Source organism: Sander lucioperca, chromosome 18, assembly GCF_008315115.2.
Source record: "Sander lucioperca isolate FBNREF2018 chromosome 18, SLUC_FBN_1.2, whole genome shotgun sequence".
In the NCBI taxonomy this organism is placed as follows: domain Eukaryota; kingdom Metazoa; phylum Chordata; class Actinopteri; order Perciformes; family Percidae; genus Sander; species Sander lucioperca.
The window spans coordinates 10,160,783-10,187,179 of record NC_050190.1 but is presented as its reverse complement, the minus strand read 5'-3'; the positions used below and the strand labels follow the sequence as shown (position 1 = coordinate 10,187,179).

The window sequence follows — 26,397 nt, the reverse complement described above, 5'->3', positions numbered from 1 at the left end:
AGCTTTAAACAAGTCCTCCAACAGCAGAGAGGTTGATTATTGCTTATAAAGCAACAATAGATCAGCTTTTTATTATATTATGATATCTTTCCGATCAAAGAAAAGCATTAAATCTGTGGTTCCCAACCTTTTTGGTCTAAGGTACTGTTGGATGAACACACATACCCCGGATGAACACACATTAAGTCAGCTGAACACTACATGCTGCAATTATGTAAGTGTGTGTGTGAAAACTAGTTAGCAAGCGAGCACAGTAGTTTAAACAGGTAGCCAAACATAATGACTTAACAGTTCATTGATTAGCTAAATGTAATGACGAAACGGTTATAATAATTAGCTAAAAGTAACGTTAATGAATAAATGGTTCAAACATTGAGTAGTAGTAGCCTAATAGGCTAGTATCAGTATGATTGCTGACCAAAACCGACCTTAACATTGACAGTTCCATTGTAAAATGAACAGTGTCCACTTTTATACAATTTACATAAGTGTTGGAACATACAATGGGAATCGAAAACGGGGTATGTGTGTTCATCCAACAGTACCTTAGACCAAAAAGGTTGGGAACCACAGATTTAATGCTTTTCTTTGATCGGAAAGATATCATAATATAATAAAAAACTGATCTATTGTTGCTTTATAAGCAATAATCAACCTCTCTGCTGTTGGAGGACTTGTTTAAAGCTTAGGATGGGGGAAATAATCAGAGAATTTCAAGGGGACTGTTAAAGTTTTGTCTTGGCCCAGAACGCAGAGATATCACACAGACACTGTAATAGTCTTAAAAGGTTTATTAGAGCAACAGGTACTCAAGGAGACAGACGATGGTTCCTAAACCGGGAAGCTCCAGACTGGTCCGGGCAGTTTCGGAGCACGAGAGGAGACCGGCTGAGGCGAGATCACTGGTGGGTTCCTGAAGTGAAGACGGAGGCTGGCAGGTGAGACTGGAGCATGCAGACGCCGTGGAGATGCAGCAGGACTGAGCGGAAACTAGAGTGAGAACACAGGACAAGGTATCAGCAAGGAATCACAGGAACAACTAGAATTCGTCAGGGTTAGAGCCAAGTTACCACATGGGTTGAGGTTAACGAACTGGCGCCGACAGGAAGATCAGCCCGGGTTAAATATTGCAGGTGATGAGGAATGAATGAGCTGCAGCTGCGGAGATCGGCTGAGCAGAGTTGATGCGGCCACGCCCCTTGACCCAGATCACGGACCACGCCTCCAGTACTCCACACAGAAACAAACACAGACAAGACACAACACAGACAGACACACAGGAAAAGACATCCAGGCAGGACAGGGGAAGGCTGCCCATAACAGGGACTGTACTAAAAAATTAACCATGCAAATTAAAAGAGGCCTCACCTATGTGAGCTGTCAGAAGTGAATGACTTTGTCTTAAGAGAACTCCAATGTTGAGAGGAGTGGTAAAAGGCAAAGAAAAGAACATGGACAGGGTTGTAAGATTGTGATGGACAGATAAGGAGCAGGTGTAAAAGAGATCTAACCTAGTGATGTCTGCCAGTCTTTTTATAGCAAGTCTGTGACCTGTTGGCAAATATTAAATATCCACTGGTGCAAGTCCAACAAACATAACATGCTGGGACTTGACTTGACACAGCTTTTGAATTATTACAAAAAAGACTTTAATCTGTTCACTTGTGTCAAATCAGCCATCTGTGTTATTGCACCTTTGTGTAGATAGTTCCAGCCTTTTGGTACATGTGTGTACATGCATGCCTGTGTGCATTCTTGTTTTCTGCTTTTCTTTTTCCCAGTGTTACACCCACATAATAGCTTTTGTGTTTCCTGGACAACTATAGAGAGAGAACAGCTTTCAGGCACAGAACGCTGCTGCAAAGTTAGCTTACTGCCTGATCAAGCCACACACCGGCCTTCACAACACAACACAACACAACACAACACCTTTCTTATCAGGTGAAGTAGATGCATGTTACAGTGCAGCAGAAGGCAAAGAAATTGAAAGTTTTCATCTTTTATGACAATATAGCTGTCTCTTTTTCTCCTCAGTATTTATATTATTATAACTGGAATCTTAGTTCAGCACATTCTGTATGGGATTATCTGCCATTTATTGACAGTCTGCAGTAAAATTGTAGCTAATATATAACTACCGTTGCTACAATGAAGTGGATTAAAAGGTCAATCTTGAATGTCAGTCTGTGTTTGAGCTGTTGTTTGGGCACAGAGCTGCTCAAAAAGGTCCATATAATGAAATTGTTTTTTTGTTTTTTTTATCTTGGACCAATTGTTCTGCTTTAGTTGATGGAGAACTGAAAGTGGTTTATCTCTACAGAAACTGTACTGTCTGATGGGACAGTTATACATCTTGTGTTGCAAAACCTCAGGGGTTCATTTAAAAACAGTAGCTTTTAAATTTTTTCAAGTGATGTATTTTAGTTAATATCTTACTGAGAGGAGAAATGAATAGAAGGGAGCGTGATAAACATGCTGGAGGCTCCTCTTTTCACGTCTTCATCTCCTCTCCTCGTGTCTCTGCCTCAGCAATATAACACAATGTGACCTAAATGCAAAGGCCTCATATGTCATAGGTGTTATATGCTTTTTATCCATGTGTGTGCAAATAAATTGTAATTGTATTTGAACTTGATGTATATACAAGATATTTTTTTAATACGTTAAGATGTTTTTGGGCACTCTTGACTTTTGTTTAGTAGCATCAATTAAATCAGAAAGTGATTTGCATGTATTTGTGGTTGTAAGCATGTTTCAGAGCAGAAGTGTACCTGACACCCACCTCACACACATTAATGTGTCATTTCCTGTTAAAAGGAAATGCAGAAGTTGTAGGTTGAAAGGTTGTAGGCTACTGTTGTGGGGAAGCCTCTAGTGGCATGGCTCCAAGTACTACTTGGATATTGCTGTATTTTAACCTTTTGTCTAAAAAGCAACAGTGAGATGCTGTAAAGAAAGAGGTGTTACTAATAAAGTGAAAGCAGAAGTGATGGTGTGTGGTAGGAGGTGGCAACCAGATTTAAATCTGAGTTGCTATTACCATTACTACCACTAATACCCTGGATCATAATTAGGCTACAGGTGGATCAAGTCATATGTTTCTGTCCTGAGTTTAAACCACTGTTTCAGCATTTGTAACACCATTAACAGTGAATGAATGAAAGTAAATATGAAATATCTTACCAACTGTTGGAAGGATTGCCATGAGATTTTCTATGGATATTCACAGTCCCCAGAGGAATAATTCCTCTGACTTTGATGATCCTCTGACTTTTCTTTAGCGCCACTACATTTGCCGTTATAAATTAAATGTGTTAACAACTACTGTATTGAATGGATTACTATAACATTTGGTACAACTAATGTTCCTTTCAGGATGAACTGTAATAACGTTGGTGATGTTTTATTTGGTTTATAACCAAATGCCTCAGCTGTACTTTGTGTTTAGTGCTAAGTAGCAAATGTTAGCATGCTAACACACTGAACCAAGATGGTGAACACAGTAAACATTATATCATGTTAGCATAGTCATAGTGAGCATGTTAGGATGCTAATGGTAGCATTTAGCGCAACGCTGCAGCCTCACAGAGCTGCTAGCATGGCTGCACACAGTTTCAAACTCTTTGTTGTGACTGCCTTGTATTATGTGGCATAAACTCCTCTTAGTGGCTAAAATTAACCCTAAATCCTTTTCCAGATGCATTTACCTAGGTATGTTCGCATCCATAATATGTTGTTGGTAACATTAGCAGCTGGCTTACATTTTCAGCTCCTCCGTAATTTGGAATTTTAAATATCTGTCCTTAATTTTGATTTCTGTTTATGCTGTGAATGAAGCCCTTACTACTGTAGCTAGCTAACTAACTTAGTCACTGTTGCATATAGCTAGCGTGCCATGACAAGACTACTTTGCTATATAATTTGCTACTATATTGCAGGTTCTGCATCTCTAAAGTATCCACACTTAAATGCCCAAGAGGAATAACCACACACCCCCAATCTCTCTCTGTCGTTCCCCTCCCCGCAGCCTTGTGTCACAGCCTTAATCAGCCCAGAAATCCAACCTGGTTCACTGTTGATCCCTTGTTACATTTCACAGGGATTAGTTTCCCCAGTACTTTATGTAACTCATCACATCGTCATGGCGTTGCAAATTAGCTTAGGGAGTAATGGTACCGGCATTGGTCTATCGTCAGTGAATATTCTCGTAAAAACTCAGGACCAGCTTGACTCTGGATACGTGAAGAAGGTTTGGGAGACTTTGATGACTTACAGAGAAGCCTTTAATGAAATCTTGATCGAGGAGAATTAGGATTAAGCAGTACAGTTTAACCACAATGTTGTGTCGTGTAGTGTAATCCCAACTCTAAAGAACATGTTGGGCTTTAACCTGAATGAGGCCTGGGGTACCACTGTCTCAATTTACACAGCATGATTTCGTAAACTGGAAATTCTACCACATACGCCGTGTAAACATCTACCCTCTTCTCTTTATCCCCTCAATTCAAAGCCTGCCCTTCATTTCTCCAGCTCCCGGGCAAAGTCAAAGTAATGCCTGTTGGTGCATTATCAACACCTTCCTCCCTACCAGAGATTAAGCAGTTTGTGACATTGACCACTGACTTCCTGTGGTGTACACGCATGTGCTTGTGGGGGATTAGTGTGAGCCCTCGGGTTAAGTACATATTACACACCACAAAATCGATTGCCTACTTGCTGTACTGCAAATTTCATTGAAGAAGTGGTATGTTTTATGTTTTTTTTTTTTTCCATTTATACAAGAGTAGATTCTGCTGGGATAAAATACCAGTAAAAGCTGAGTGATGCCTCTCTTGTCTCTGGATACCTTTGGTCTTTCACTTGACTCATGCTGTGAAAAGGAACTAGGACACACGTTTTGAGTCAGATTGTCCCATTTCCACAAATCAATTTTAGCATTATAAAGGCTGCTGTGGTGTCATTGTGGTACACTGCTTAGATGGAACTCATGTTATGTTGTTTCACTCATCCAACAGGATACCACTGTCTATGAAAAGGAAAAGGACATCATATCTGTCGTAAGTATTTGTATATTGTTGCCTACTTTACTATAAGTAATTTTAGTTTCCTTTTTTTTTTTTTTTTTTTTTAAGGTTTGATTGAGATATTCTTGATAGTAAATGGTTTGTTTCATTCTCTAGTGCCGTCAGTTGGTGTCTATGTGTGATGAGATCCTAAATTCCAGCCCTGAGGCGCTTCTTACCCACACTGCTCAGCTTGAGAGTTTCGACCTAGTGCCTGTGTCACCTGGTGATCAGCTGGTAAAGCCTTCTTGTTCTTAATAACTCCCTTTGTCTTTATCAAATGTAGAACCAAAGAAAAGTATATTTTTATGCTAGATGCAAATTCTATTTACTATATTAAATACTAACACTTTTAGCATACATTAACTGCACCAAATATAAGAAAGTTACCACGCTGTATGTAGATTTAACTCTTTGACACAAGTCCTACAGAATTTAAAATCTGAGGTTTTCCAAATACGGTCTGGGGACCAGTTGTTCAACCAAAGGAAGGATTTGTTTTGTCTCACTGTATAAGAAGTATAGCTGAAGCAATTCATTGAATAATTAATCAATCAACAGTGTAGTAGTTGGGAACTATTTTGGTAATCAGTTGATATATTGAAGAAGAATATATTAAATTCTTAGAAACATTGTTGAATATTACCTAGTCTCAGCCCTTCAACTGGAAAGACTCATCTCTGACAGTGAATGTTTATGTTAATATGTTTTGGACTGTTAGTCGGACATTACCTTAGACTTTGGAAAATTATCACAATTTGGGCAATTCATTTTTTACTTTTTTCATTAATCAAGAAAATATTAATGAGATTATTCAATAATGAAAATTGTAATAAATCGTTGGCTCACGATTATCTCCATCCGTGTACAATTCTTCCAGTAAGATTAACATGAAAAGGTTTTAGAAACCGTAAACCAACACTAAGATTTAGTGTTAATTAGGCTACATGACTTCACTCCATCAGCTCATTTTTAAACTCTTCTTCCAGTAAGAGTTTTACTTTTTTTTTTTTTTTACTTTCCTGGTTACCCCTGGTCGATTTTTCTGTTTGTCTCCTCTGTGCACCATCTTACCATCTCATTATTACCATCATTATAAAACCTCTCTCACCGTTCTGTTGCCCCTTATTTTCTCTCGCTCTTTCATTTTCAGTATTCATTTTCTGCTTTCATCACTGCCTGCAGTTTTCCATCATTTGGTTCCACTCATCACTTCCTTCATCTAACTCAAGGTTATTCCTGTACCCTGTTCTATTCTTTTTACTCCTCCAAAAGCTTCTACCATGTCTAGTTGTTCATACATAACTTTGTTTCTGCCGCTTTTCTTCTCTTAATGCCTTATCCTTCAGTCGGTACATTCAGTACAACAATTATAGCCATCTTCTTTGCTTGTTATCCACATAATAAATTGTCCTTTTTGTTTATAAGTATACATTTGTCAAATTCCCTTCCCTCCTTGTGTACTCAGCCCATTAGGTAAAAGTCTCTCGTAGCTTTTTTTGTGCTCGCTCACTCGGCCATCCTAATCATCTTGGTGTTGTCTTAAAAGCGGATTTTCTAGCTTCACTTCTATCACCGCTGACACTGAAGTCAAGCATACATTTTGTCTGTGTCCATTGACGCATAATTGTGCGTCTCTGGGTGGCTGCAGGTGTGTAAAAGGAGTGGGTTTTAGCTAAACTGTTGGGAGTAATTTCACAATTTTTCCATAGCAGAACAGGATAATTTCAACAAATGTGCTTAACAACTAGCAACAAAACCTAATTGACCTCAGCTGACAGAGAAATTGATTGAAAAAAAATGAGGTCTGCCATCGATATTAGTGTGTTTACATGCACAGCGGTAACTGGGTATTAAGTGAATAACCGGGTTATGCCAGAGCGGGGAAGAATGGGAAGATTGACGGGAGTAACTACATCCGGTACAGTAGGTGGCGCTCTGCCAATGTACAACTGGTCAGAATAAACCATAGACTAAATGTAAACGCACTGACTGAATGATTGAAAGTAATGGGAACTTAAGACAGACAGAAGCATTAGGCCAGAACAATTATAATTACTGAATGTACAAACTGAGGTACACTTGCTTTATTCATAAAGTAAATGTCAATCTAAAAGTAAAAGCTTTTTATTTCATCTTTCTCCAATTTAAATGTATTCCAGTCACAAAAGGAGAAGGTGGAGATTAAGTCAGTATGAGAATAGTTTCTGAACATTAAAGCATGTAAACATGTTCGAGTAGAAATCCAAAATACAAGTATCTACACAATAAAAAGTTGAAAAAAAAAAAAAAGTATGAATGAACATAATATGGGATCTTTAATGTAGAGTATTTGTCAAGAATTATAACTTATTCTATGAAGACACTTTATATTATTACCACTTTTTACTACATTGTCATTTAGTATCTGTTTTGTCTTATTGTAACAGACGGGGGTAGGTTAAAATTGCTCTCGTTAAAAAAAATGTGGGGCCGACAATGCCACCTAGGTTTTTGGTAAGGCCTAGGACCTCTTAAAATTATTCCTAAATTAAAACATTAAAAGCCAGGTTCTTAAAACCAGAGGTGAGCAGAGCCAAAAACACACTAACCCAAGGTTTAAAACTTTACAGACATTTATTTAGATAAAAAGAATAAAAACCCAAGGCCTGAGAGGGGACGGTTGTGGTAGCGGGAACTGGAATTTCCTGGTGGAATCCGTCACACAGTGCGCCCCGAGGTATGCCCTGGGAGGTAGGATCACACATTAGACATAGTCTTCTATCACACTCACCTAAACCGCAGGCGGCTTTGCTCCCCAGTCCCCTCGTCCCCTCATACCACTGTCTGTTGCCGTTTACTCCTGTCTTCTGTTTCTCTTCTCTGTTGCTCAGTCACAAGCCTCTTTTTTTTTTATTTACTTTTTTTAATTGTCTGTTTCCCTCATTCCCAGGTGAGTCGCATCAGTGCTAATTGGCACTGGGTGCGGGGCAAGGTCAAGTCAGCATCTCTGTACACAATCGACACTACAAAATAAAAGCATGCAACAGCAACACAATAAAACAAACCATGCAAAAGACTAGTAAAAATAAGAGCACTGCACAACACAATTAAAAACATGCAAACACAAAATTTCCTCCCTTGACCTGCTTACATTATATCTGCTTTAAACTATTTATACATGTGTAGATACTCAAATGCTAAATTGATTCAGCTTTGTGTAAGATGTTATAACTTCATGACATTTTGATGTTTACATTTGAATTGAATGAATGTAGAATTGTATTGTACTTCTTCATTGTATTGTATTTTGTTGAATTGTATAGCTACAGCTTTTGAAAGGACCTGGATATTTTTAGCAAATAAGTTGATATATTATATAATATGTTTTATTTATGAGTGATGGGAGGAAATGGTTTCTTAGGCTCTTTTTGCTGTGCTCTTTTCAGTTCAAAGTTTGAATCCATTCATGTTTCTGTTGCCATGTAATACGCATTGATTATGTGATCTGGGCTTTCTGGGGTGTGATTAGTTTGCTCTCCTCACGTCCATTATGACTCAAAATAATCTATCAAGGCCGGCTGAGGGGTAATTACAGGCTGAACCATCAATACATCTGGAGACAGACATCAATATCTCCCCGCAGACTCCATCAGCGATGACAGTAACATGATAGAGCAATGTTTACGTGTCCGTTATGGTGAATAATTTTGACTTGGTGATGTGTAAAATTAGCTTTCTGTATATTGCTAATATTATTATCAGTTATCAGTCTGAAATGTATCTCTTTCTTCTTCTTTCTTTTTCTCTTAGGGGATTGAGATAACGTCCACCGGCTCCATTAACCACTATGTGACGGGAACTGCTGCTGAGGTCAGACTCTCTTGTTTACTTGATCACTGATGACTCAGCCCACAAATCCACACAGGGTTAACCATCTCTGTGCTCTTAACCAATCCTCTTAGGAGCAGCGTGACTCAAACCTTTACTCCTTTCGAACTCCAGACCATGAGGTTAACTTAAACTACAGTTTGTGTCTTCGCAAGAGCCCCGTGAAAAAGAGCTGGTGGGGTTACATCCAAAAGAGTCTCACATTGTTTCATTTCTGAACCGGCTTTGTCTTGTTAAAAAGTGCGCTGACGAGTGTAAGCGGTAACACTCTGTGACTCTGTGGCTCAGGTCTGTCACATATTTCTGCAGGAGATAACACTTAAACACTCGTTTCCACGTCTTCGATTGAAACATTTGGATCTGCTATTGCACTTGTCTGTCAGGATTTCTCCTTTAGAAGGAACTTATATTATATATACTTATATATAAGTATATTTTCAGTTGTGTAGAGCAAAAATAAAATAAACGAATGATCAGTTTTACATCTATGTTTGTGACAATACAATTTGATTACAATCATGTTTTTTTCTACTATGAATTCTGCTCTGCACACTTGAAGTATAACATTTTGATTTTGATTAATTTATTAAGGAAGCATGAGCTCTGGAATAAGCAGAAATCCCCTTGGAAGTTATTTTGTGTGACACATTATTTTTAGCTGTTGGCTTATCTTTCTTTAACTTACTGCTTTGAAATGGAAACCAATCTGAGCCCTTGTGCTACAAATACACTGTATTTAAAAATATATTCTTGAGGCTGCTTGGGCCAAATGCTGCTGACTGCAAACTGAATGTAAACAAAGAAACATCTTACAGTACATGACACATCGTGGCTTACAATATTTATGTATGCGTATTAGTCACACACAAAAGTTGTCCCATGTGTTATATTTATAATTTACGAGTTGTTTGTCGATTTTACTCTTAATAAGGTTACAGCTTCATCTTTAAATTGGAGATAAACTGACGAGACTATCAGACTAGTTACTTCTGAGTGATTTGATAGTCACACTTATAGTAGCTGATTGTTAAACTGGATGAACCCAGTAAAATAAAATCATCCCAGAGATACATGATTTTCTGAGAAAGCCGAAGATCTGTTGGATAAAAGTGGGCTTGTAAAATAAGCTCTGAGCGATGGAAAGATGGAGGAGTGTCAGCCAGGATAAGGAGGGCTTGTGAAATGAGTGCGAGGGCAGCTCTCCTGTGGGACAGAAAGATGGAGATGTTTTTGTTCCATTATGTCAACAGCAAAGTATTCTTGACTCCCCTGCTACTGCAGTTACATCACTAACTGCTAAGAAGAGACTTGACCACTGACACACACACACACACACACACACACACACACACACACACACACGCACACACACACACACACACGCACAGTACAGCCTGTGTGCATGATCTTTGTTCTGCCTCAGCCTCACAGGCTTCCAGAGAAAGTACCCATACAATTATAAAATCAACCTGGGGTACTATTACTGCAAGGTGTCCACAAAGTCATTGTTCCATTTCACTGGCTCCTCTTTGGATTTCCTCAGGACAACATTAGGCGTGGGTGATATGATGATACCGCAAGACAATATACGTTTTATTAATTATTTGCCATACCAAGTTAGCTATTCCTTTTACGTAACTGCCAGATCACAAGAATAACTATTACAGGTATTGTTCATTTTTGGAAATGTGCTATATAGCGCTATAGTCTGTTGTCAGTAGTCACAAATCTGTTATGTGATATGACAAAAAATAATATATGTCAAAACTGCCATAATATACTGTGTTTAACAGGAGTTGATAAACAAGCCATTATACCTAAAAAAAACTAAAAAAACTTCTACATCCACAAAAATGTCAAAACGTACAGTACTGCAAAAAACACTAAATCTCTACCAGATAATTTATTGCATGTCACAGTGGGTAAGAGCACAAAAAAGTAAAGTAAAACAAAAATGACCAAAAGTTATTTAGAAGGAGTTCTTAATTGTGTTGTTTTTCTCTTCTGTTTTTTGTAGCCTTCAAATGATGCCTATGTAAAGATATTGGCTGGTGATGAAGTGATTCAAGTCAACGACCAGATAGTGGTGAGTGTTAGAAAATATACAGTGTGTGTGCAAGCCTCCGTATATGTTGCACTGCTCCATAGCACTGAATATGTGGGATCCTCTCAGTCTTAGGCTTTATGTCTTAGCTCCAAAGTAACTGAGATAAACCTGCGTACAGTTACTGTTCCTGCAAAGTGTTTCCGTGTCTGAAACAATAACCTTCAAAGAGAAATAATCATCTGTTTTGCTGCATCAGGTGGGCTGGAGCAGAGCTAACCTTGTAAAAAAGCTGCGGGAGAATCCCAGAGGAGTGACTTTGGTCCTGAAGAAGATTCCCGAGTCAGTGCGACGCAGAAACCCAGTCCAGCTCTCCTCCACACAGGTCAGGGATCTCTAAAGTCCTCCTCCACTCACCTCATCACTCCATCAACTATACCAACTTCTCAAGTAGAAAATGAAAAGTCTGGACACACTGTATGTACCTTTCTGTTTACAAAGGAAACTGTGCTCAGTTGCAAACCAGCAAATGTGGTATGACTATATGAATGGATAATGACCATTTACCAACACTTTAGTCCATGATGAAGTGTCTTCAAAACTAGATTGTCCTGGTCCTGTTCAGAAGGAGATTCTAGCAAAAACAAAACATTTTGCACAAAAAATATCTAAAATATTGATTGGAAGAATAGCAGAATGTTCAGTATGTGTTTGCACTATCCATCACTTTATAATCTCTTGATATTTAATGAACATTTGTGTGCATCATTACATAATTTGCTGTCTCATCCATGTGTCACACACAGTATCTTCACCTCCAACCCCCATTTTGACAGAACATTAGGAAAAACTGCATATCATCACAGTATACCAGCATGCACAATTACTCACAATTACCACACAGGGACTTCAACATGTCTTAGGAACGATATTATTCTTGTTACTCATACTATGCTTTAGAAACACATGGGCTTGAAAAATGTGTTTGGAAAATGTGTAATTGTTTGTGAAGCCATTAGACGAAACACCAAGTCAACTGTGTTATTGTTGCATACAATTAAAATGTTCTACCACTTAGTTCACGTTTAGCATAATTACACCCAGGGGTGAAACATCAAATCATCCTTCAGAAACTGGATTATTTACATAGTTTATGTCAGAGGAACCTGAAGCTTCCCTGTCATGAGAATGCCCTTTTCGATTTCCATTTAACATCTCCTGGGATCCGTTTCCATAAACACTTAGGGTCCTATGTTGCACCCAGCGCAATTGACTTTGTACACCGACGCATTCCTATTTTACATTCGTCCAATCAGCTGCCAGTTTTCATTTTTTTGGGCGACAATACAGATTAGCGCTGCCTGCTGTTATGGAGACGTATTACATCTCGTCGTTTTGGTGTTTTCAGAGGCATTTTTTTGACCAACTTGGAGAGACTGATCAGTCCAACTGCCTTTTCTGCCAACGGTCGGCCGTCTGGTTGGTGTGTAACAGCCTTTAGATTTGCATCGGGCACAAGAGTCATTTATCCCGCTGGTATAATAGCAACAGCGTCCGAGATCCACCCACAAAGCTACTTGCGTTTGGCATTTGATACTTGCGTTTCAGATCGTTAAAATAGGGCCCTTAGTCTCAGTAGTCACTATGGCGACTGTTGTTTGTCTTTGAACTACACACTGAATTACATACTGAATCTGAGACAAGCGCACACAGATTTCACATTTCACACCCCTTTGTGACTATTACCATGTTCTCTGATCTATCTCTAATCTCAAATCTCTGATCTAGCTGCAGCCATAGGGTGAGAAAATGCACATAAAAATATGTTAATCAACTGTGCTTTGCTTTTAGCGAGAACTTCGCAGACTGTGTGTGTATGTGTGTGTTTGTGTCTGTGTTGTCTCATCTCCTAAGCCACAGAAAGAGCATATGAAGCTCCGCTAACCCCTACATACACACACAGTTTAGTGTGCACATTCACATAGTTGATTTCTTTTCAGAAGGAGGAAGAGGAGAAAGAAGAGAGGTCCGAGGAGGAGGAAGAGGACGAGGAGGGGAATCCGAGACACTCCATATTAGAGAGGGTAACAGCCTCTGTCAGGTCCCTGTCTTTTAGGTGAGAGCATGCTTAAGCTTTCCCTCTATTAATTAGCTATTCCTTTGAATAATTCTAGGAGCACAGGTCATTGTGGATATTGGATTTTAATTTGGTTTTTACAAACCTGAACCTTCCCTTTATGAGAATCTCCTCTTCCCTGTCTTTTAGGTGAGACCATTAATGATCTCTTATTCTAAATTAGCTCTATTTTAAATGAGCTGTAATTAGTTGTCTTTTTAGGTGCTCAGCCAAAGAACGCCATGGCATAGAGCTAAATGATTCAAACGACCAAAATACATTAATGTACCATACTTAAAATAAACGTAGTAGCATTATGGGGCAATGCTTTATATTTTGTGCACACGCATACGGGTGAGATGATGTTTATCAGTGTTTTAAGCCTCCAACGTCTCCTTCTAGGCAGCGCTGCCTGGAAGGCACTAGGATTAGGCAATGGTTAGGGTTAGGGTTAGGGTTAAGGTTAGGGTTAGGTGCCTTGAAGTCAACGGCCACAGTGCTGCCTGGAAGGAGACGTTGGGGGCTTAAAACACCATTGAGCTGAAATGATACACATTCCTTCCAATGGTTTCACTCTATTCCACTATCCAACAGGTGGCAGTAATGTGCCAAGAAATGTAGCAATGCACCAGCAAAATGGAGGGAAGAAGACTGATAGCAAACAATAAAATGTCAAATGTTTTATGAGGAAGGAAATGCACTCAGCATTTTTGATAGGCTTCAGGGATACATACAAAACCTTTTGTTTGAGAAGTCTTGAATGTGAACAGAATTGTATGTGTTTTGAAGAAAACTCCAAAGGGTACCTGTAATTGTAAAACACCATACATGATCAGAATGTGCTAAATGAAAAGTGAATGAAAGAATTCCTTAGAAGCAACTCATCTCACCGTACCTGAGTCTCTCTACTCAAATACAGTGTTTTAATTTGTAGTATAACCAATACAAAGCAATCTTTTTTAGAAGTGTTATAACTCTACATCTCAGAGCAGTTTGGCCATAAGTTTGGTTCACTAAACTACTAAGGGTTTACTCAGTAGAGCTGAAACTCCCACAAACCCTTTTGACCTTTTTAATCTGCCAGGACCCGGTAGGTTTGCGATGAGGACACACTGCAAATGTCATAAATTCCACCACGTGCACCCACAACCTACAGCTGACTGGAAATGAGAGAATTGGAAGAGATGAGCAAAAAAATAATACATGAGGGAGTTTTGGAGAGATGAAGAAAGACACAATCAAGGGGGAGGAAAAAAAAAAAAGAAAAAATGGGAGAAGACAAATGGAGGGAGTAGGCGGGGATGGTGCATTAAGGTTGTAAATAATCCTGTCACATTGTGACACATTACTAACTCCAGTCTAAAGGAAAGAAAAACAAGTAGACACTTTAGACTACTGGCAAACAGCAGTCATAGAGTCATATTTCAGCTTTTTAAAAGACAATAAAGGTAATGTATACTGTTTTAACTCACCAGTACAGCTGAATCTCAGACATTACAGCCTCTCAGAAGCACCTGAATGCACCATCAGTGAGTTGTTTTGATCTGTTTCTATGTGTTTCCCACTGCAGGAAAGCCATTCACAGTGAAGAGGTACATCAGCAGCCTATGGGACAGGAGGAATCAGAGTTGTCCTCTGACAGAGAGCTGGAAGGGAGTCCATCTCTTACTTCATATCAAAGCCAACAGGGGAGGCTGTCACTGCTGTCAGCCTCAGGTAAGAAACACAGGTGGAAGCTCGGGCCTTCGGCACCAAGAGAGCATCTTGTTTCAGTTGTTGAAGCAGGATATTGGACCAAACATAATGCAGAGAGGGCTTTGCAGAGACAGGTGTTCTTTGTTAAAGAGATATGAAAGAATTACTACCGCATAAGCCTTCGAAATATATATATATATATATATATATATATAAAAAAAGCTAAATAATGTAAAGAAGGGAATCCATTATACACCATCTGCAGGTAATAATGAAAAAAGCCTTCAATACATTGGCTACAATAAGGCAATTTGAAATAGACCTATCGCCCTGGGATCTTACTATAAGCAGTGTAGACTGTATAAAAGAGTATTACATGTAGATCATTGACTGGTGACTCAAATTAATGGGAATTATAATGGTGTGTTGAAAAGTTTTACTGTCACTTAACTGTCAACACAAATACTAGAATTTTCACTTCTGGTATATGCAGGTAATCACATTCATGTGTATTTCTCAGGGGAGTTTGAGAGTTTGGAAAGTTCAAGACTCTCCCCCGGACTAAGACACGACCAGTCTCCGTCACCCAGAAGTCTTTCTCCCTTTGGATTTGGGTCATTCAGAAGTCCTTCTGTGGTGGACCAGGACACAACCAGCATAAGTTCCTGCCCTGAAATGGTGGGACACAGGGTGAGAGAGAAACTGCCAGACATATTAAACATTTTGAACTTTTTGAACCCCACTGTTGATGTTGTTCAAACTCCATTTGAATTTAACACAGAATAAACGTTATTGGCTTCTCTTTTCAGGGCAATAAGGAGACACAGAAGAGCTCTACAAAAGGTAAATGCTTATACTGTAATACTACATGAATATAAGCAAATACTCCACTGCAAAGCTGTAGTCAAGAGCATCTTCATCAAGTCAAAGGCAATACCAAAACCAGGTCGTATAGAATTGACAATAGGGTCCATAGGGGTTCGGACCAAATCAAGATTAAAACAAAAGCAAATTAAGCACATGTTTAAGAGAATAATAGGGGATCACATGTCCAATGTTAGTAGAAAATGTGTTTGTTGATCTCCATCGTTTCTTCTTCTCCTTCCCATCCTTTCTTCCTCTCAGGAATGTCAACAGCTATGAGTCGCCGCCGTGTGTCCTGCCGCGAGCTGGGTCGACCCGACTTCGACGGTTGGCTGTGGAAGAAGAGAAAGGAGAGCAGCGTCTTCCTTGCCCAGAAGTGGCAGCGCTTCTGGTTCGTCCTCAAGGGGCCTTCCCTTTATTGGTACACCAGCCCACAGGTGGGAATAAAACTATGACAATAGTTACTCTCTCCAGAACCAAATAAATGATAAGTACTGGTGAAACACACAAAGATAATGTTACATGTATTATGGTTTAGGCAATAGTATTATTTTTATTTTTTTTTACTTATTTTTTATTTATCGTAGACAGTCAGCACAGACATACATAGTAACATAAAGAGGTATCTGATCGGACCAAAAATTAGAAATAAATAAGTAAATAAATAAAATAAAATAAATAAAGTGAAAACATATACAAAATAAATAAATAAATAAAATTTAAAAAATTAAATAAAGAAGGGGGGGGGTGATCGCTCTCCTCTTTCAAAACATTTTAAGCAAGACAGGGGTCCATCTCTTCAAAAGTTTGTCCCTCTGGAGCCTCATGAGTTATATCTTCCATTCTGTTGAGCTCCCACACCCGCTCGTTCCACCACTGAAATGTTGGAACAGTGGGCTTCAGCCAATTTACAGTGATACCCTTAATGGCTGCAGCAAGAAGGATTTGCAGAAGGTATATATAATCCCTTCGATCAAAACCATCAGGGGTGGCTCCCAACAAAGCAACCAACGGATCCTTAGGGATTTCTATGTTAAAAATATTGGCCAATGCTGAATAGATATCCCAGTATTTCTTAAGTTTCCCACAAGACCAAAAGGTGTGGACAAAGTTTGAGTCGGTTTCTCCACAGTTCCTCCAGCAGCAACTTGTTGCTGAAGAACTATACTTTCCTGTTATGTGTGGTGTTCTAAAGTATCTTGCTACCATTTTCCATTTAAATTCTCTCCAAGTCAATAGTATTGACTATTTAAATATTGATTTAGCTTATTTTCCTTGAGCCAGTCTTATAACATTATTGAATTCTGTGTTTGTATGTGATTTCTTTCTGCAGGATGAGAAGGCAGAGGGTTTTGTCAATATAACCAGCTACAACATAGAGAGTGCTGGTGAGCACAAGCGAAAATAGTAAGTATGAACTCAATAAATTGATCATATTCACAGGCTTTTTAACTGTTTATACAAGAATATGTGAGGATCTGTTTGTTGATATTATGAAAGATACGATGCAGTAATCAAAAAGTATTTTAATCTTTTAGACGCCGCTGGGTAGTTTGAAACAAAAGCTTTATTGTCCCCGTGTACAGTGGATGATCTGTTTTGGCTTTATGCAACAATCTGTAGTCACGTACGTGATGCAGGGAAATAAAAACCTATTTTCTCTATTTTTAAAATCAACTGAAAGAAAAAGCGCCTGTTGTAACTGAATCTGAATTCATAGAATCTCAAAAGAGATGAGGAATGAGAATTTCTGTAGCATGCGTATATTTGTTCACGTCGTCTTGACTTTTATTTTAATTTCTCTCATGTTTATGCCTCCCTCTCTTTGTTCTCTCTCCCTACAAGCGTGTTTAAAATGTGCCACCCGCGATTTCACAACTTCTTCTTTGCGGCAGAAAATGTCAGTGACATGAGCAAGTAAGTTTGATCGATTACAATCTAAGGCCTTGTTCAGGCTGTCTGTCTTCTCTTTCTTTCTTTTTTCAGATGAGCAAATGAGCCAAGTCTGTTTGATAATGCAAGTTTAGTCTCCTTGTCCCACATTTCTTTCATAAATGTTCAGCTCTAAAATGCATCTGCATAATGGTAAACTCATTCATATTTTGCAAACAGTGAGAGGTGTTACATACTTTAACACGTGCTGGTCTGCACTGCCCCCTACAGTTGGCTTTTCGGGATCCTGTTTTAGTGCTGTTTGAAGTAATGATCACTTTTGTTGAAATGTAAAGCTGTGGTAGCATAATCTTAAACATTACTGAAACAGAAATTGCATTTGCTTTGCCTGTGTTGATAAATCTTGTCTCTTTTCTCCAGGTGGATTAACTGTCTGATCCCAGCCATACAGAAGCACAAGAAGCTCCACACAGGCCCAGATAACGAAGAAGGTGGACAAACATTCTCCTTATATTGTTTAACATGTATTTTTGTAATTTTAACCATTAAAAGTTATGTGATTAAAAATGCATTTAGTGGTTTCACTTACCCAAAATGTCTTGCAATATTTTTGGTGCATATATATTCTATTTTATTTGACTTGCGATTTTAGGTTTCATAAATAAAACTGATGCATCATGAGGTGTTCAGGTGCTGTCGCCAAAATGATGGATGGATAAAGATTGTAGTGTTTCCTCCTCCGAGTCCATTGTGTTCAACATCACTCATACCATGGCCATTTATAAGAGAGGAAAATATATCAAAGTCATCTTTTTAAACATTGCAGTCTTATTAATTCATGGTTATGAATTAATAACTGGCAACATAGGATGAAGCATAATTACTGTTGCTATGGTTACCTGCAGTTTATCATGTGATTTTAGTCCAGCCAGCCAATTAAAAAGGATTAGCAACAGTATGTGTATACCTGATCTTTTAGTATACTGTGATATGATGTATAATGGTGATATCATTAATTTAACACCTGTGTTTATTTGTGAACAGAATGTTACAGTGAGACTGAGTCAGAAAGCGAGAGATCACCTTCACCCCGCAGAAGAAACAAGATCGCCACAGTAAGAGAGTTTACACGTGCATAAACACACAACACACACCATTTGGAGTACCATTCAGATTATTATGTGTCTCATTGTGTGCAGAAAGTGCAGTCCCACACTCTGCCTCGCCCCAAGGTGAAGACAAGGGTGCAATTATCGAATACTGTGACAGGGGGCAGCAAAGCAACAGGTATGTGCTGTATAGGCTAACTGTCTCAGCTCTTTGCTGCTTTCTTATTTTCTCTCTCTGAATGAGTTATCTCTTTAAGCTGTGAAGACGGCGTCCCTCTGATAGTGGGAAATTCATCATGTTGTTTTCTTGAGTGCACCCTATGGATGTTTTGACAAATTATGTTGTCAGCCAAACCCCACTGCTCTTTTTATGCATTTAAATATCTCCCTCCATCTTTATTTGCTCTTCTCTGTCTGTGTCTGCATCCCTGTGAGAAGGAGGACCGGTGGATGAGATGGGCATGATGTTAAACAACATAAAGGAAGGAGGGGTCTCTCTGATTGGCCATGATCAGCCGTTTACACACGACCACTTCAGGAAATCGTTCATTCGACGCAACAAGAACCCCATCATCAATGAGAAGGCACACACGCTCCGGGCCCTGCAGAGCACTCTTAAGGTAAGCAGAAAAGTCCTGATGACATACTGACACAGGTCAACCACTGAAACATCAAGTAGTTACCATACAGATACAATTAATTTAGCACTGGCCAGTTAGAAATCACTGTAAGTGTGTGACTTGTGATTTTCTTTCTTTTGACTGGAAGACAAGGAAATAAGAATTAACCAATATTAAATAACTGTCTTGTACAGCACGTTTGTTCTTCTCACAGTCAGAATCAGGAAGTTTTATATTTGAGTATATCTGCATGGTCATTGAAACCCTTTTCTCTCTACAGGCCAAAGAGTTGGAGATGCTGCAGATCAACAAGATCTTAGAGGACTCTGATCTGTCAGCTTCAAAGTATCGTCAGTGGAAGAAGCAAAACGAGGAACTAGTTCAAGAAATCGAGAAACTGGCCACACTCAAGACATCTAAAGGAGTGGACGACGCGGCAGTGCAGGACAAGCCCGCTAAGGAGGTTGCCTTGGAAACTGTCGCTAAGAAAACAGCCACCTCAGAGACAGAAGGCGCATACAGACTGAGCCTTAGTGACGGGGAGCAGTTAGTGGACGCGGAGCCATCTGATGTTCTCCTGGAGATCCCACCAGGTTCTCCAGGCAACAGTCCATTGTTAGAACTCTCTCTGGGGTCGCTCCAGGAGTCAATAAATAAACAGCTGAGTGAAATGACGGAGACCGGAGAAGCCGTTGAGAACTACTTCTACATTTAAGAGAACGGTGAAACAGTTGCACTGTTTACTAGGATCATGCAAATGGAAGACGTCAGTGGTGCGTTTCACCATGTCCTCTGCTGACATTCAACAGAAAAGATTAGATCAAATTGCCATATAATCAGCACTTTAATCAAATATGTCAGTGAAATGTGTCAGTGCAGATTTAGACCTAGAGTTGGTCACAACAAACAAATATGACAAGTTTACAACAGAGAAATGAACAATTTGCCAAGTGTCTATCACAGTTCAGTCTGTATTTATGCAATTCTAAGGCCGTCTCGTTCTTCTAATAATAGAAAGTAGAACTTTTCTTAGAATTCAATGAGAATTTGTAATATAAGTCATGCCTCTTGTAATATGATATGTAAATACAGTTTACTATAAATACTGTATGTATTTGTTTATTGAAATTACCTTAATACAAGGTATACATTTGAAACATTTTACACTGAAAATGTGCTTCAGAAACACTGTTGTAGCCCCTTGTTGGTCAAGGTGATGCCCTTTATTTGTAATTTTTTTATCCTTCTTGCCCCTGTGGAGAACACTGCGTACTTAACCACATATAGAGCTGTATGACAGTTCTGGCTCTGTGTCCCTTTATTGCCCAAGGCTGCCATGAATGCAGCAAGACAAGTGAAGACCTCTCAAATGCTGAGACCCTTTCACTGTAATGTAACATTAATCGGCTTAATAAAAAGGGAGCGTGATGATCACTGAAATGTGTTGTGAAGTTCCTGTTGTGGTTAAAGGTCAGGATGACTGAATAGGGAAATGACTGACAGACCTTGATAAAGCAGATATAAGATTATTTGTTTTTATGTTTTTTATTTTTTTATTTTATTTGTGTGTTTTTCTATACATGTGCTTTAGACTCAAGATCATAATATGCATGGCTTTATATGTGTATGTCCACAGCTGTTTTGTGCATGAATTTGAGCACGTCAAGTTTTTCTTTGCATCTTGCTCTTTGTGTTGCTTCAACCTCATGGCTTGGTTGTTTGCTCTGATATGCATTGTCAGCTGTGAGACCTTATACAGACAGGTGTGTGTGTGCCCTTCCAAATCATGTCCAATCAATTTAATTTACCACAGGTGGACTCCAATCAAGGTGTAGAAACACCCAAAGATGGTCAAGAGAAACAGGAGGCACCTAAGCTAAATGTCAAGTGTCTTTTAAATACATTTGCAAAAAAAAAAAAATCGTGTTTTTGCTTTGTCATTATAGAATATTGAGTGTAGATTGATGACTTTAAAAGATCTTAGCATAAGGCTTCACCAAAACAAAATGTGAAAAAGTGCCAAAATACTTTCTGAATGAAATGTATAGTTTTACAGCACAGTATGAGTAGAATCACGCACAAAAAACACAGAATTTCAATGACATACTTGTTCTACTAAAGTGCAAAGTTAACTGGCAAATTACATTTTATTGTATGAGTCAATCCATTTTCCAAACTTCTTTTAATTCCAATGCATGACTCCACTAATTGCCTAGATTTACTGTTCTTTGTTTTGTCAACCATGGCACATTAGTGACTCAGATTGGTGCCAACTTCACTATATTGACCTCCTGGGATTAATAAAATATGTAATTTACTGTTAGTCACTCGCTGAATGCTGTTCTTATCAGGTCACACTCTGGTCACATAACAGGGCACTTTCTGATAATTCAATGAAGTGACATTGTCTGCTGTGTGTTGGCTGATATGATCTCATGCTTCTCAGCCTTGTGGTGAGACAGGATCTTTTAAAAAAAAGAAGCTTTTTTTCTATTGAAATCTACGGCATCTGCTTTTACACCCAATGGCACGTAAAACAGTAGTACTAGGATGCAGCACGCAGTGATACACTGTTGAAATGTTTTATTAAATGCAGAATGCACCACCACGTATGAACACACTGTAACAAGTTAACACCAACACATCATTTACAAAGAACAAACACCCTGTGGTACAGCCTCCTCACTTACACTTTTTGTCTCCTCATTGTTATCAAGTCAATAAAATCACATTCATTAGATGAAGGTTCCTTAGTAAAGGTATTATACAAAGATTTACCCTGGCAGGCTCAAAAATTGTAATCTCACGTCTAAAATTGGTCTTTTAATTGCTTGCAATGACTGAATTGAGAAATATTAAAAGCAGATTGCAATTACTTTTGGAGAAAATTTGTCAAGATTGTTGTCTCCATTCCAAAGAACATATTTGCTAAGAAAACAGTATTTTCCTGTTTTTTTCATGTAAGAACCAATTGTTCTTATATTCAAAGCCTTACCATTATCTAAGCAACTTATAATTTATCACAAATATTTTACATTTCACAGTTTTGTTCTGACACAAAACAGTGTCACGTTTCTTGCTAACAGTACAAAGGCATGGCTACAATGTCAAAGGCAGCACAAAGAGATACTTAGGCAGCAGGAACTTGAGCTCTTTTCAAACATGATGAACTTCTGTAGCAGTCGTACTCTCATCGTACGATTCATCACTTTGTATTCTACACCCCAAAATTATGTTTCTGTCTACGTCAAGAGGTAGTTACATCCATCATGTTCATACCTGACGTTTGAGTCAATTAATCAGGTAGTGGTAATGTCCTGTGGTTCAGTCATTTATGAATTTACTTATTTTTATTAGTTGGCAGATTAATTAGCTAATGAGTTGGAAGTGACTTTAATATGTCCTTCAGGGTCCAGATTTGTTCATCTTTACACATGTTGTCTAAGTATTTTAAGTGTTAGGTTTACATTCTAACAGCTGACTTCATATACATCCGTGTCTGACTTGTTGGGGATCTCAGGACATGAACGGCAGGCAGGGCAGACAGGTAGCCCTGGGCAGGACGGGCAGGTCGGGTATCTTGGTCGTTTGAAGCTGAACATCAGAGCACTGCCTCCCAGAACCTGTAAACATGCACCCAGCCACCCAAAGTAGAGCGAGCCGGCTGGACGCAGGCTGAGTTGGGGGAACCTGGGGTTATTGATCCCCTGACTTGGATCTGCCATCCCAAGTCTTGCAAGGTTGTGGGTGTACACGCCGAGTGCAGTCAGGCTTAGCAGCCCGGCCATCACCACCAGGAGTCCACCTGTAGCTGCTACACCTCTCAGAGGGATGTCTGTCCAACACCGGACCCCGATACACGCCAGAACAATGCCGGTGCTGCACAGGAACAACGAGGTCAGGATCAAACCTTGTGCCAGGCGAACCCTTGGGTCTCTCTGATATGGACCTGCCACAGGCCAGCACTGCTTCAGCTCCGAGTGCTCCACCTGCAGGCAGCTCTCCCAAAGTCCATCAGAGCGTAGAAGGAGCAGCGCCTCCACTGACCCGGACTTGACCCCCATGCCTTGACCTTTCACTCCTAACCGAAGAAGTGACCCCGAGCCTGCCATCCCCAGACGTGTCTGTCCCTCTCTCCACTGAGGAGTGATGGCTGCAGTGAAGACAAGAACCAATCCCAAAGGGGCAAAGACAATCCCCATCACCATGGAGGATGGAGTGTGCATCATAAGTGGTGCAACCCTGGCTATTTACGGAAACTCTTAAGATATATAACTAATTAGTCCAAATAAAACATACCAGCTGCACAGTACCTGTCCTCAATGTGCTTTTACAGTAACAGAGTATTTTCCAAAAGAAAGATAGCTGCTTGTAAATCTCAAATGTCAGTGTCGTGGTACCCCTCAGAACAGTGTGGATCTGTTCAAAAAGGATAAGACAACTCCATTGTGATGATGATGATGATGAAGATACAATCTCTTCTGTTGTTTCTCAGTGTTCACATAGAATGAAATCAAGTCACAAATGTCCTCTCTGACCAGACACTGCCGATAGTCTGTAAACAAACAAAGAATGTTAAACTTTCCTTCACATGAAGGTATAATTCTGCTTTAGCAAAAGCAAAGAGAGTCAGTACAATGATCAGAACAATAAAAGTGCAACTGCTGTAATGAAATGAAAGTTCATCCATTACCTATTTGTCAGAAATCTCCTCTCTTTCAGCTGCAGAGTCGTTATTGTGACTGTCTTAATGAAAGAGAAAGATTCAGTCAGAGAGTGGCGTAGTGCACATCAGGTCGAAGTGATGGAAGAGATAGACGTAGATAGAGATATGAGAAATAACAGAGGTATGAAGTGGTGCAGAGACGAGCGCTCCAGCAGCCAGAGAGAAAACAGAAGGAGATTTGGCTTCACTGCTCCAGCGCTGGACAGGAAAAGACTGAACGGCCAGCCTGTCTGTTTCTGTTGCTAGGATACGATAACCTGGCCAATCTCAACATGACAGTGTGTATGTGTGTGGATTTATTCATCGTAAGACCTAGTTAGACCTGATTGCCTTGAGTACACAAATGTGTGTGTGTGTGTGTGTGTGTGTGTGTGTGTGTGTGTGTGTGTGTGGGGTGGGGGGGTCAGCTGTGACCTTGGAAGAATTCAGTCGGGTTAGTAATTGTGTCAGGCCAGTGTCTGAATGCAGGGTGAGTCCATCTACAGTGTCTCAGTCAGATAAGAAAGAAAAAAAGAAACAATGCCCTCTGGGACAGAGACAAAACAACTTGAAGGTGTGTGTGTGTGTGTGTGTGTGTGTGTGTGTGTGTGTGTGTGTGTGTATGTGTGTTTGTCTGCATTCGTCAGACAGTCACACACACACACGCACACACACACACACACACACACACACACACACACCCAACTCACAAACACAAGCAGCCACACAACAGTAATAAAACCAACCTTTCTTCATTTTCCTCAGCAGGTATATCAGACATTTCAGATTTTTTTTACCCAACTTTCCTTTTGAATAAAAAATAAATATGATGATGACATATAAGACATATATAAATTAAAAATGTAACTCAAATTAAATAGCTTCACATGGTAGAATTACCCCTGTCTAATATATATGAAGTTCAGCCTTGAATAATGTAAAAAAAAATGTAATGTAACCTTTTACCCACTGAAGGGCAGATTTACAAACTGTTGAGTTGTAATGACTGGAATATTTGACACGGAAGGATTGGGTCCTTTCTACATAAAAAAAGGCAACTAAAGTCACTTCTTTGTAGCAAAACAAACAGTAAGTAGGAGTAACACATTTGTAAAAACATACTTACAGCATAAAGTATTGGCACAAAACTTGTGCTGGATTTAGTGTATGAACTCCTTAAAGTTCTCTAAAAGCATATCTGTAACATATTGGCAAGGCATACAATAAATAATCTAACTAATTTACAAACCTATGTTGTTAACAGAACACAGGTTCGGTGTATGGATGGGGTGGAAAATGTGTAAGCCAAATATCAGATTGTTTTTGTTTTGCTGCACCATGGAGAGGATGTTCAGCCTACATGAATTATATTTGTAAATTCAATCTAATTACAAATGGCAAATGCCACTGGAGGGTTGATGACATTTAGACTGACCAATCCCCTTGAAGGTAATGGGAAATCTAATTTTGAAAAGATCAAAGGACAATCCAGCAAGTATTAATCTAGACAATAATGATTTACTGAACTATACCTGGATACACAATAACAGAATATATTGGAATATACACAAAGGATTAAATAGAATAGAAAAGAAACACACACCTGTCGTCAACTGTCATCTTTGTCTAGAGTTATATGACAACATTGTAATTAAAATATTATTTCCTGTTCAGCTACTTGATTTTATTGACTTGACGGGAGAGAGAGAGAAGATGACAAACATAAGGATGGAACACCTGACCCAGCTGCCAGGACATCAACAGCTTCTCTGTTATCACTACGTAGAATAATTATTTTCCTAAATGATCATTTAAATGCAGTGACTTCACCAGATTTGATTTGTTTTGATTGCAGAGATGGCACGTAGAGGGACGGTATGAAAACATCTGCAGAGAGGCACCACATTGAACAGGCTTGTCATGAATGGAAAATGATGAACATACTGTCGGTTTATTAATAGCCCAAACACTTTCTTTAATGCAGGCACATTTTGAGCAAATGCAAACACACACACACACACACACGGGCGCAGTCCATATACACAGTTACTTACCATTCAAGAGGGGTTGTTGGTATCTCACTGCAGATCGCTGGCTGCCTCCCTGCTCCAATCTGAATGGCTAACATGTTTCTCTCTCAGGCAGCAGATGGTGCAACCACCTCTTCATTATTCTTGCTCTCTCTTCCTTCTCATTTATCCTTGCTTCAGCAGTCTCCCCACCCGTCTCTGCCTCTGTTTGTCCTTGTGTCTGTCCCTGATTTTGTCTGCTTGCTTTGCTGCTTTCCCGGGCTGTCTACCTCTCTGTCTCAATTTCTGTGTGTGTCTCTCTGACTTGCTGAAGGATGTCTGTATTATATCGAGGACAGGAGTGCCTCCCTGCTTTTCCCTGCCAGTGTCACCAAATAGGGAAAGCGTT

The 26,397-nt window shown here is 39.3% G+C and overlaps 2 protein-coding genes and 1 long non-coding RNA gene across 12 annotated transcripts in view; 1 reads left to right on the top strand and 2 right to left on the bottom strand.

Moving 5' to 3' along the window:
- cnksr1 (connector enhancer of kinase suppressor of Ras 1) overlaps positions 1-20,714 on the top strand; it is a 31,293-nt gene extending 10,579 nt beyond the window's left edge. For 2 of the 8 annotated variants that reach the window (XM_035994970.1, XM_035994976.1), the window contains 17 exons: positions 5,016-5,057; positions 5,181-5,300; positions 8,856-8,915; positions 10,951-11,019; positions 11,237-11,362; positions 12,978-13,093; positions 14,664-14,809; positions 15,309-15,478; positions 15,598-15,631; positions 15,914-16,089; positions 16,986-17,059; positions 17,498-17,569; positions 17,966-18,036; positions 18,590-18,666; positions 18,745-18,832; positions 19,090-19,274; positions 19,555-20,714. In XM_035994970.1, the coding sequence (XP_035850863.1) occupies positions 5,016-5,057; positions 5,181-5,300; positions 8,856-8,915; positions 10,951-11,019; positions 11,237-11,362; positions 12,978-13,093; positions 14,664-14,809; positions 15,309-15,478; positions 15,598-15,631; positions 15,914-16,089; positions 16,986-17,059; positions 17,498-17,569; positions 17,966-18,036; positions 18,590-18,666; positions 18,745-18,832; positions 19,090-19,274; positions 19,555-19,989 (2,061 nt within the window). In that variant the 3' untranslated portion in view covers positions 19,990-20,714. The remainder of the gene's footprint in view (positions 1-5,015; positions 5,058-5,180; positions 5,301-8,855; positions 8,916-10,950; positions 11,020-11,236; positions 11,363-12,977; positions 13,094-14,663; positions 14,810-15,308; positions 15,479-15,597; positions 15,632-15,913; positions 16,090-16,985; positions 17,060-17,497; positions 17,570-17,965; positions 18,037-18,589; positions 18,667-18,744; positions 18,833-19,089; positions 19,275-19,554) is intronic. The other 6 variants (XM_035994972.1, XM_035994975.1, XM_035994974.1 and 3 more) reach the window with 6 other exon arrangements.
- On the bottom strand, positions 7,661-7,934 carry LOC118493783. Its single transcript, XR_004895790.1, has 2 exons — positions 7,837-7,934; positions 7,661-7,789 (listed from the first exon to the last, which is right to left on the bottom strand). It is a non-coding gene; the product is annotated as an uncharacterized LOC118493783 (long non-coding RNA).
- A 1,126-nt stretch (positions 20,715-21,840) lies between the features above and the next one.
- On the bottom strand, positions 21,841-26,366 carry si:dkey-221l4.11 (claudin-23). 3 transcript variants are annotated; one of them, XM_031281610.2, is made up of 3 exons: positions 26,034-26,366; positions 23,968-24,020; positions 21,841-23,829 (listed from the first exon to the last, which is right to left on the bottom strand). In XM_031281610.2, the coding sequence occupies exon 3, from the start codon at positions 23,501-23,503 to the stop codon at positions 22,745-22,747; it is 759 nt and encodes a 252-aa protein (XP_031137470.1). In that variant the 5' UTR covers positions 23,504-23,829; positions 23,968-24,020; positions 26,034-26,366; the 3' UTR covers positions 21,841-22,744. The 3 variants fall into 3 exon arrangements, with proteins under 3 accessions (XP_031137470.1, XP_031137487.1, XP_031137480.1); XM_031281627.2 differs by having other exon boundaries at positions 23,968-24,016; XM_031281620.2 differs by lacking the exon at positions 26,034-26,366 and having other exon boundaries at positions 23,968-24,543.
- Between the last annotated feature and the right edge of the window lie 31 nt (positions 26,367-26,397).